The sequence below is a fragment of the Lactuca virosa genome, chromosome 2 (genome assembly GCF_052849685.1).
Source record: "Lactuca virosa cultivar CGN04683 chromosome 2, Lactuca_virosa_CGN04683_v6, whole genome shotgun sequence".
In the NCBI taxonomy this organism is placed as follows: domain Eukaryota; kingdom Viridiplantae; phylum Streptophyta; class Magnoliopsida; order Asterales; family Asteraceae; genus Lactuca; species Lactuca virosa.
In genome coordinates this window covers 162,607,533-162,619,475 of record NC_136427.1, presented here as the reverse complement: position 1 = coordinate 162,619,475, position 11,943 = coordinate 162,607,533, and the positions used below count along the sequence as shown (strand labels likewise).

Genomic DNA, 11,943 nt, shown 5'->3' with positions numbered 1-11,943 from the left:
CAGACTCATTTAAGCCATGCAATGACTCCAAATTACAGATCCAAGCTTCTAGGGCATGCTTTTCACGTAAATTTGCAAACTTTACGTGCATGCATGACTAACAAGGCTCTTAATGCCAAAACTAAGCTCTTAATGGGGCTTCATGCACAAGGAGGGCCTCATTCTCGAATAGAACATAAACTTTATGATTCTAGAACTTGGGAAGGGTCCAGATCTGAAGTTACAACTTCAGATCTAGTCCATAGCCCATCTTATCAACTCAAGGTCCATAAAAAGCCCCCAAAACTCAACCATAAAGAGATCTAAAAGGGAAAGAAGTAGAAGGCAATTGGATACCTCAAGAAGATGCTAACTGAGGTATGATCTGATTCCCACACTTCCTTGCTCCAATTTCCTTGCCTTCCAAGCCTTTCCTCGTCCAAGAATCTTCTTTCCAAGCTTAACACACACACAAATAAGCACCACACGAATTAGGGTTTTCTTAGGAACTCTCCAGAACTGTAAAGAGACCAAAGGAGGCTGAGGCTCCTTTAAATAGGGTGCAAGACCCCGGGATTTAGGGTTTCATTTGTCAGCTCCTACTCGTCGAGTCCCTTCATGGACTCGGCGAGTAGGTCACTAAACACATGATCCCACCCCGCTGCTACTCGACGAGTAGGGCAACCAACTCGTCGAGTTGGACATAAAACCAAATAACCTTTTATTTAAATCCATACCTGAGAATCGGGGCGTTACAAATCAAAAAACTCTTTTTTAACTAAGTCGGGTTCCGTGATCCACCCCACATCAATTGAAATGCCTCTAATTGCCATTTGTTTTCTTTTTCTTTTTAGCGTGCCGTGGAAAAATTTACTATTCTCGTCACCTTCTACCGACCACTTGATTTTTGCCTTTTGAATACAATCCAACATATCTGAATTATCAATATCCGCCACCTTAGAAATAACATTTTGTCTTTCCGCCATAATCTCAACCGAAGCAACCCCATCATCCACCAATTTATCGATTTGAACAAGACGGGAAATACAATTTTTCCTTATCTCCTCTTTAGACGCCCGCATCAGCAACTGCCACTCCTTAATTCTGCTTTTAACAAATTTAAGTTTATTTTTCAGATGAACAAACCTACTCCAACTAGAGTCTGGAACAAACTCATCACACGCTAAGTGAACAATCTCCGAAAAACCATCCATCATAATCCAAAAATTAAAAAGTTTGAATGAAAATGGACCATAGTCTAACGCACCCTCCAATAAAAGAATTGGACAATGATCAGACCAACGTCTCTCTTTAGCCAAGCAATGTAGATCAGGAAACACGTCAATCAAGCTTTCAGAAACCAAAAATCTATCTAAACGACTCATTTTATTGCCGGCCCGATCAGCTCGAGTAAACTTCCTACCGCCCATAGGAATATCCACCAAACTCGCTTAAAAAATAAACTCATTAAAGGCATTTGCTTGAGAAGAACTAAAAACCGATCCATACCTTTCCTCTGTCAATTTAACAACGTTAAAGTCACCAAACACAATACACTCTCCCAAAGTTCTCTCAATGGTAAACCGTAAAAAATTCCACAAATCTTGCTTTTTTCGAGCCTCCTGAGGAGCATAAACATTAAAAATAGAACAATTAATATTTTTACTAACCCATTTCCCTTCAACTATCACCACATTCTCCATGCAAAGAACCTTGTCTTTCTTGAACACCAAAGGATCCCAAACCGAGAGGATTCCCCCCGACTGACCTCTCGCATTAGTACACGCAAAATCAAAATTCGCATTGCCCAAAAAAGAGTGAATTTTAATAAGATCAACGTGTTTCATCCTCCTGTAACCCAAGGAAATTAACAGAATTATACGGCAATAATTAGAACTCAAAAGTTAGTCTAAATTGTATTAGTAATGTTTATTGAAGTGTGATTATGCAATAATATTTTTATTTGATTTCAAATACGGTGTGTGATGTGTAAATGAGTAGAAAGGAAAAAAGGAAAGCATTATATGATGGAGAAGGACATATGATGAAGAAATATGTTTGATTGATGGGTGAAGCTTTAAAAAAAAAAAGTTACTAACCCCTAACTTATCAAAACATTTTATAATTTATAACTCTCCAACATCTCTAGGAAGCCCTTTTACGGTCATTTTGCCAAACACACAAAATGGCTTATCAACTTATATCGTTTTGAGATAAGCTAATCTAAATATTTTTTTAAAAACTTCGTTTTAACACCGTTATAAGTTAATAAACTATAAGCTAAAAAGTTAAAAACATTTTTAAATAAGCTTAGCCAAACATCTTCATTATCTATTTCACCATACATGTAAATTATGTTGCCTAAACTAGATGAGCTAGTGAATGAAGTAAATGAATTGACAAAGGTAGCTATAATCTTTAAAACAATAGAAATAAAGGTTATAAGGTGTGCATATATGACGGTAATGTCTTGAAAATATAACGATATAGTACTTCACGTATTCATATGTATACATGATGTTTGGGAGTGTTGTATGAGATATATTAGTCTTATTTTAGTAACTAATAAGTATCTAATGTATTTTGATGATAATGGAAGAGTATTAATGAATTATGTGAGTCAAAACATTGAAAAGGGATACCAAAAAATTACCTCTCAATAAACAAAATTTTGTAACATTTTGAAACACAATTAGTGTGTCATATATGGATATTAAAATATTGTGAACTAAATTGCATTTAACTGACAAAAAATTGTTACATATCCTTTTGTAAATTAAGCAATCTTTCATTTTCCAACGTCGGTGCTCAGAAAATAATCTGAACACAATTTGTTTTCAATTAAGGAATCAGACCACAGCTTATGATGTAACATCTATGTGTTAAGTAACAGTTCGGATAGAAAAGAATATACAGTTTGTGATTATTTTGAATGTTAATCACTTGTATAATGATTGATTCATCACAAAAGTCCAACAATAGCATTGATTGACATCATCTTGAATACACAAAATACTTACTAAAATACAAAAAACAGGTTGTGTTTTACATGTGCTCACATGCATGTTCATACACAATAACATTCATAACATCCTATATATGAAGATCGTATGTTGTCTGTTTCAGTCTATGATAACTTTCACATTATATATATATATATATATATATATATATATATATATATATATATATATATATATATATATATAACTTAAAATCCTTTTTTTTTACAATATTTTTTAACTAAAACACAACTAAATGGACATTTTTTTTAACCGGCAAATCTAATCTACTACTAAACTAACACCACCTATTCCACCTATGTCCACGACGGAACTTGAACCCTCGACCTCAAAGAAGGAGGGCACCACCTGATACCGCTGGGCTACAAGCCGTTTGGTAACTAAATGGGCATTAATGAGCCATTTTGACGAACTTTTTGTCATGATAATAGTTTTCAATTATTTCCACTAATTATCTTCTTTTCCTACATGGTAGTGTCAACAACCACATCGAAATAAAAAATATATATATTTTTATATCTATATAAATAATAATTTTACAAAAAAAAAAAAAAAAGATGAATTTTGTTATTATATATTTTTTTTCCGAAAAAATTGAATCTCTAATTATTAAGTAATAGTAATATTGAAACTGGAAACAAATTCCAATTTTTTCTTTATAACTTAGGTAAAGATTAAAACTCTAAATAAAAGATGTCGGCCGTCACCACAAGAAGACAGAGACTCTTCGGTCCTCGGTCCTCACCACAAATGCATGCATTATTCATGTTTTTAAAACTTAGGTAAATAATTGGGTCCAAAGCCGTATAAAGAATAGTAAATAATTTATGCGTATTAAATACTTCAAAACTAAAGAAATTAGGTGATTATTTTAATGATATAATGTTTGATAGTCAGCAGCTCCTTTTGTTTTCTCTAATAAAATCTTTAGTGTTCAATAAAAAGAAAAAAAAAAGTCGGCTAAAAAAGACACTTAATTTTACTATATAGACATCATTCTCAATTATTAAATTATTTTTATTGATTGAAACTTATTTTCCAAAAAAAAATTATAAATAATTAATTATAAATTTACTTAGATTAACTTAGGTAATAATTGGGTAGGCTCCACTGCAAGCAAAATATGAATGCATTTTGTTTTCAACTCCAACGATTGCCTTTAACAACTGTTTAATTAATGTATATATATGTACTTACTACAGTAAGTTTTTTGAATGGAACTAAAAGACACGTCAATTAATATGGAATAAATGCTTTTGACCACAGAAGTTTGGTTTCGGATATCGACATGAAAAATATCAAATCTACCTCTTTAGGCCACTCGGAGTGGCTTCGGTGACCACCTCGGCTAGCTCGGCAAACACTTAGCCGAGCTTTCGGCCAAGCCCTCGGCATGCCGAGCTCGGCTTGGCAACTCAGCTAATAGTTACCAATGAAAGAGGGTGTATTGGTTCGGGTAATATTTAGGGTTTAATCTGGTTATGTTTTGGATTGTAAACTTGTACGCTTTTTCTCAACGAAGAAGACAACCAGATTTGCAATTTTGACAGATCTTGTCCCTGTAGTTTGGTCTAATAACAGATCTTATCCCAGAGTTGAAATATCTCTTCAAAATTGACTTTAGGAAATTACATAGTACCCTCATAAACTTATAAAATCTATTTGTATCGAATAAATTGATTTATTTTTAATTATTATTAATATTATTATTATTATTTATATTATAACACCTACAAAACTTGGTCGTTGATTATTTTCTATATTAATTAATTTAACAAAAATTATTATGCTAAATGTGGCAATCCATGCCATGTAAAAGACAAATTTTGGTTAATTTTGGTTAAAGTGTGGCAAAGCTGACATGACACCTATGTGGACTGTGACAAGTGTGGCACCACTTCTACTAGCCTTTTAACTTATGTCGGAATTTTTTTATTTTATTTATTTATTTATTTATTTTTTGCATGTAGCTAAATCTCAAAGTCTCAATTCTCCAAAATGTTAAGGGGAAATGACAAAAATGCCCTACGAACTTTCTAGGATTTACCTATTGAGTCTCTAAAGTTTTTTTTCGGGCTTTATGAGTCCCTAAACTAGGATATAACCTACTCTTTTAGTCCATTTCAACCTGTAATAGCCGGTTCAGTGACCTTTTAAACAAAAAAAAAAACTCACATTGTGCCCCTATAAAGCCAAAAAAATAAGTTCGGGGTTCAATTCGTACAAAAAAACTCTCCTTCTTTTCTTCTAAAGCTGATTCAAACTCAATTCGTACCCTCCCAAGAAATCGATCGCTGCTCTTCTTTCCGTCTTCACCCTCGATCGTCACACACACTCACCGAAGATCACAACCTTCTTCCCATTCTAATCGATTCTCGATCACATCCCCCTTCCACTATTTTCTTTGATTCGATTTCAGCTCTTCAAGGAATTGACCCCCTCCTTCCTTCTTCTCTGTTCAAAATCGCACTAGCTACCTCTCCTTCTCCCTCCTAGTTGCATGTTTGATGGATGCGATGTTGAGAAGGATGTGTGGGTTTGATGAGGTTCACAGAGAAAATGAGAGTTAATCTCTTTTTTTCTTCGATTTGCAGGTGATTGGTTATAGTGGTTGACTGATGGTTTTTAGGGGTTATGGGTGCTCCAATGGTGGCTTATTTCACGAGACAAAGGGGAAGAATAAGGGTGTTTGGATTGGGCTGTTGTGATATTGATTCGATGGTGATTAAGGTGGGTTATGGTGGCTGTAATAGCTGAATAAAATGTTGATGAGCAGTTGATTTAGGAGAGTACGAATTGAGTGTGAATCGACTTTAGAAGAAAAGAAGGAGAGGTAGCTAGTGCATGAAAAATAAATTGAAGGATATTTAATTTCTCTATTTATGGTATATGTAGGACTTGGATTCCACTAGGGGGATGATGGTTTATGACGATCGCACCTGAATCAAGGTTTCTGAAATTCTATTATTGATTCACGTCAGAGATTAGAAGAATTACACGGAGCCACACCTCGACAAGCAAATAGTTTTCTTGGATAACTTGAGGTAATCCTCTTAATTGGCAATTTTCTTGTTATTTTAATGGTGGTCAGTTTTAGGGATTTTAAATTTCTATAAATCGAGGGTTAGAAAAAAGTTAATAGGAAGAAGTGACAAAGATATACCTACCTGATAAAATTGATGGACCAAAATAAGCTTTTATAATTTCAATAATAATCAAATGAATTACATAGAAAACTATATATAGCCAAATGAGAATAGAGGCCCGATAAACCTAAAGGAATAAAAAATAGGCTAGGTACTAGAAGTGTGACATAATCTTTTGTGCTAGACGCCAATAGTCATCATCATGGCTTTCCTTTCTGTCCCAATCAGTCCGATCGAGTATACACCCTTTCTGCACTCACCCGTACCAATCAAGTTCCTCGTATACAACTTCTGCACAACAAAAAAATCACGAAAGAAAGTTACAATGCATTGAAGATCTTTACTTATTCGACACACAAATACAAGGTTGCAAGTGAATTTTGGTCTATGTAAGAACCCTTTTCGTTCCACCCAACAATGTGTATTCAACTCTTCCTTAAATAGGTACAGGTTCACCGTTGGGAATAAGGACAAGGCTTCCAAAGTGAATTTTAGTTTTTTTTCAACGATGTTGACATTGTGGGTAATGTGCTCAATGGAACCTGATTCCACTTCCCAATAATTATCATTATCCTTTTTATCTGTCATGTAAGCCATTGGATTTGCGTCGTCTTTAATTATACCTCTTTTTTCTTCAAAATTCCTCAACATGACTCATATTGGTCAGCCATCAAACCTGGAATAGGATTGGTGTTCATCTCAATGAATGCCGCTTTGGCTTTGACTCTTGTCTCTTCCGGTTTCTCGTCCACTACTCCGGGTGACCAATCTTCTTGAAGTAGTGTGACAATTGCGACAATTGTCACCAGTCACCAATTGAAAAAAAAAACTTAGAATATGATAAGCATCTAAACGCAAGACTTAGAACCCTGACATATGAAAGAAAAACGTTCAAAATATGCTTAAATCGCATAATTAAGTGCACAAAAAGCTGTGTTAATTAGTATAAAGGGTAACATAATAGGAAAGTACATTACGATGTGATTACAAGGATATAAACTTCGTAAAAATAAGACTTTGATTGAAAGGGTTATGAATTTTGTAAAAATTAAAATCAACCGCGTACATAAAATTTACAATGTGAAAATAGTACTAAGAGATTGGTTCAGTTTTGGCTAAATTCATTAAAAGGAAAGTTGTAGTATTCCTCGAAATAAGAGCTTTGAAGCAAAGAAGGCTAAAAACAGAGTATGTACGAAGAAGATATGATTTTTGGAAAAACAGAAAATGCTAGCCAAAAACGAAAGTAAGAATTAGCTAAAACAACCTAAATGAAAGTTTTCGTACTCATCGATAGCTACAAAAATATATAAAGAATGTCAGAAATAAGATTCATACAAGGGAGATATGAATTTTACAAAATATTAATCGTGCGCGCGTCATGCACGCCACGCACGACGTGCACGTTTGACACTCAGATTCATTGAGATGCGAGATACGTGGACCACCAGGAAAATGACATATGGCAAGTTTTAAATGGGGCCACGATGCCCTTATACGGCTTGCATAGATATTTGCGCCGCACGCACGCCAATATTGGTCCCATAAATAGAGGCCTTCACTTCTCCAATTTCCACACCTCAAACATCCTCTCGTCTCTCTGAATCAATCCGAAGTCCTCTTCCTTTTCCGATGGCTCGAAACTCCCAGTACGATAGTTAGAGTCTCTTTGATCTCACTACTAATGTGAGTTCACGACCCACTTTTACTGTTTTCAAATGTTTTACTGGGGGGGGGGGGGAGGATACATGCTATAAAACTATTTCAATGATTTAACAAAAATATTATTATTTGTAATAATTCAATAGTTTTGAAAATTCATGCAACGTTAGGTTAATATTATGCCCGATTATTACCCTGCCTAAGCTTTAAGAATGATATTATGTTTAGTCGCTATAATGCCTAAGATTACATTAGAGGATTATACCTAGTTGTTATGATGGTCAATTCCCTAGAATAACCTCATATCTAGTTGTTATACTAGCTAAAATTTAAGGATAAGCATTGTACCTAGTTGTTACTCTGCCCTAATATCTTATCAATATCATAATAATTATTTTGTGTATATGATTAAATATACATACGTATCCGAATAATTATGGAATAAAACTATATTAAAGGAAAACTAAAGGATAGACAATGTACTTAGTTGTACTCTGCCCTAATATCCTATCAAAGAATATCAATACAAAGATAATTATATATATATATATATATATATATATATATATATATATATATATATATATATATATATATATATAAGGTTAAGTATATATATGGATGATTATGTAAGGAAATTGTATTAAAGGAAAAACTAAAGGAAAGAATAACAAGGATAAATAATTATACTTTGAAGATTTATCAAAGCAAGTTGTTAAATAAGACGTATTATTCATCCTTTAGCTGATTAATATTCATTAACCCCACATCTATAATCGTTAATCTTAAGTGAACATTAAAGGTATGTATAGATCTATACTGGATTGACACTCCCACCTACGGTTGCTAGCTACAACCCCGACATGCGTAACTTTATAATCTTGCGAAGTCTGATGAAGCGTCGTGGCGGGGAAATTTCAAGTCATATAGCTCGATTATAGGAACTCATTGTAACATTTCTCGCCAACCTTAAGTAATTAAACTACCTAAAGGGGAACGCCTTGAAAGTAGTCAAAGTATGAAAAAGATAAGGAAAAAGTGATAAAAAAAATCTATAAAAGGAAAAGTTATATGATAAGTACTCAAGATGTAATTTATCCGATGAAAAAAAAAGATATAAGGTATATGTTTAAAATATAAAGATAGATACTTTCCTAAGTATCTTATCAAATAACTACTTGAAACTAATCGAGTGTATAAATCAAATCTCTTCCTGAAAGGTGGAAGAAGCGCATCAAATATTAAAGGAAATTATGATAAGTTATGAAGTAAGGATAGTAAAAGAAAATACTCCCTAGAAACTAATAATGTTAGAAAGTTTCGAAAGTCTATATATTCATAAACAAAGATCCTATATCAAAGAGTAATTTAAAAGCTATAAAACCTATGAACTCACTAAAATTATGTTGACTGTTTTTAAAACCCATGTATTCCTAGGAAACTGAATGGAGAGAAGATCGTTGCAAGGAAGTACAATAAGCATGGGACTAGTTATATTTTATCATGTAAGAGTCAATGTAGTCGTGGGTTATTAATAATAGAATTATATTGTTCATTTTATGCTTTGTGATTTGGATAATCAATGTACCCTGTAACGGCTCAGCGTTTCCGCCACCGGTCGAGGGTGTGACAGAGAATGGTATCACAACCGAAGTTTATAGCGAACCAGTAATCCCTTAGACTGGAAGGAGTGGGAGGAAAGCTTCCCTCACTTTTTGTGGGCCATACCCTCCTTTCCCTCACTTTTCTTTCCCTCACCTCAAACCCAAGGAATGAGTGGGAAGCCCTTCCCTCACTTTTTTTTATTAAATAAAATTAATTTTTTTGTTATGAATTATAATTTTTAAATTAATACTAAACATAAAATTTAATTAAAAATAAAAAGCATTTCATTAATTAAAATAAAACTTACATTAAACCTAAAATTTAAAAAAGTAGAAAATAAAAAAAACACACACACACACACAAACTAAAAATAAACAAACCAACAACGACCTATGAAACATATTTTTTCAGAATTTTTTCCCTCTTCTTCATCACGAGCTCGAGAGCCGGTCCCGAGAGATGATCGACGTTTTCCATCAAAAACTTCATGTCCTCCATTTCTTGTCTCTCCGCCCGCTCCTTTTTCCTTGTTTCTTCTTTTTCTTTGTCGAAAGCCTAACGTTCGGAGAAATTTAGATTATATCGATCAAACGACGATGTTATCTTCCACATTTCGTCAATGTCCACGCTGAAATCAGATGCACTCGAAGAAGTCCCTTTTCCCTTTCTCTTCGCTTTGTCCCTACCCATTGGGCAGACAATTTCTTCTAGCTCAAGTTCGTCGTCCTGATTTAAATCTAGACCGACCCGAGCATCGGAGGAGGTTGTGTAACCACTAGAGCCCGTTTTCGTTCGCTTTGATCGTTGGACTCCAAAAATAAAATCTTGCTCGTATTTTTTCCACGTAGGACTTCGGACCAATAATTTCCAACAATCGTGCCACTTGAATGGTTTTCCGACTTCCTCAAGGTAAAACTGCAACGCTTCTTGAAGTATTTCTTCGTCGCCTTGGCCTCTTTTTTGTTGGGTTTTTAGGTTGTTGTACAACCCGTTTATTTTTGAAACCCCCTTTGCTATTTCTCGAAACTTCGAATTAAGTTGATGTTTCGTACGGTAGTCGTCACATTTTCCTAGCTCCTCTCGAAATCGTTCTAAAATGCGAAACCAAAAATGTTCTCCCGGTTGTCCGTTTCCCTGAATCGAATCTTCAGAAATATCAACCCAAGCTTTGACCAAAACTAGCTCTTCGTGTGGAACCCATGTTGTCGGCTTTTGTCTTCCCGGTTGTGCGACACCCTCGCGCGCTTGTTTTTTCCCTTTACGTCTTTGTGGTGGTGGTGTTGGTTGAGTTTCGGGAACCATGTCTTCTTCTTCCGCGTCATCCGATTCATCAACAAGTTGGTGTTGTTGTTGGGTTTGGGTTTGGGTTTGAGTTTCAGATTGAGTTTGGAGTTGAGGTTGATTTGGCAATTGTTAATCCGTAAACACAACAAAGTTTGAAAACATTTGCGACGGAACATTTGGAACTTGCATCGGGTAATATTGGCCAACATTTTGGTATTGGAATTGTAGTGGGGATTGAATGGGAGCATCGAGTTGGGGGCGGTAAACTCCTTGCGGGGATGAATCGATAACAAAAATGTTTCGAGGAGGGATGTTTATACTCGAACCATGACTTTTTTTCCTTCGATCGGAAGTTGGGATTTGATTGTCGGGATTCGTTTTTTTTTTGATATAAAGTAGAGAGAATAGAGGGTAGTGTGATGTTTGATGTTATATGTATGTATTTATAGGAGTGGAAAAAGGATAAAAAAAACTAAAAAAAACCACAATTAGCCGTTACAGCCAAAAAAAAAATTACATTTTTTACCGTTGATTAACGGTTCTTTTTCAAAAAAAAAAAAAAATTTCCCAGCCAATTGCAGCAAGAGAGAGAGAGCGGGAGAGGCTCCCCTCTCCGTTTCCCGCACAAAGCTTCCTCGCGCCGACGGTGCGGTGTTTCGCCGGGCGGGAAGCTTCCCGCTGCCGTTCCCTGCGCCCGCTCTGTCCGACCTTAGGAAATTACGACTATAGCCTAGGGCATATACTCCGATAAAGTTTATCCTCAAACCTATAAATAAAAATATTATTATTAATTACACAACTGATAGACTACTTACGGGAAAGGTGACTAGTTTGAACTGTCACTTGGGCTGCTGGATTTCAAAACGACTATATGTTAAAATAGTCATACCCTCCGTCACTTCTCACCTAGTCGATCCTTATTTGATAGTCTAGAAGTACTAACAAAGATAATAATATCAAATCCAGAACATTTACATATACTAATCAGAAGCATCATATATAACAATCAGTTATCCTAACTAAATCAGAGTGCGTATGTCAAACCACAACTAAGCGTAGACTGATCACCTATGTTTAGTTCTGGCCGGATCAATGCACCAACTAAATGTAAATTCGGTAATTGATAAACTAAGATAAACACACATATAGATCATACAAATCAAAATAAAAAATATAACATACATAAATGTATAAAAAGATTTCAAATCCGTAGAAGCAATATCAAAATACAACAAATCACCAAA

The 11,943-nt window shown here is 34.7% G+C and overlaps 2 protein-coding genes across 2 annotated transcripts; both read right to left on the bottom strand.

Annotated features, from left to right (window-relative positions):
• Positions 1-731: 731 nt before the first annotated feature.
• Positions 732-6,799, bottom strand: LOC145157934 (uncharacterized). Its single transcript, XM_079076909.1, has 4 exons — positions 6,597-6,799; positions 1,650-1,830; positions 1,489-1,601; positions 732-1,398 (listed from the first exon to the last, which is right to left on the bottom strand). Exons 1-4 carry the CDS (start codon positions 6,797-6,799, stop codon positions 732-734), a joined length of 1,164 nt encoding a protein of 387 aa, XP_078933035.1.
• Positions 6,800-9,970: 3,171 nt separating this feature from the next.
• On the bottom strand, positions 9,971-10,717 carry LOC145157933 (glutathione S-transferase T2-like). The gene has a single exon (XM_079076908.1). The coding sequence runs from the start codon at positions 10,715-10,717 to the stop codon at positions 9,971-9,973; it is 747 nt and encodes a 248-aa protein (XP_078933034.1).
• Positions 10,718-11,943: the final 1,226 nt, after the last annotated feature.

Coding starts and splice junctions, on each gene's coding strand:
- LOC145157934 (XM_079076909.1), bottom strand. CDS start 6,799: ATGTTGAGGAATTTTGAAGAAAAAAGAGGTATAATTAAAGACGACGCA. Junction 1,831..6,596: donor TTATTCCCAACGGTGAACCT/GTACCTATTTAA, acceptor CTTGGGTTACAG/GAGGATGAAACACGTTGATC. Junction 1,602..1,649: donor TGATAGTTGAAGGGAAATGG/GTTAGTAAAAAT, acceptor TATGCTCCTCAG/GAGGCTCGAAAAAAGCAAGA.
- LOC145157933 (XM_079076908.1), bottom strand. CDS start 10,717: ATGGTTCCCGAAACTCAACCAACACCACCACCACAAAGACGTAAAGGG.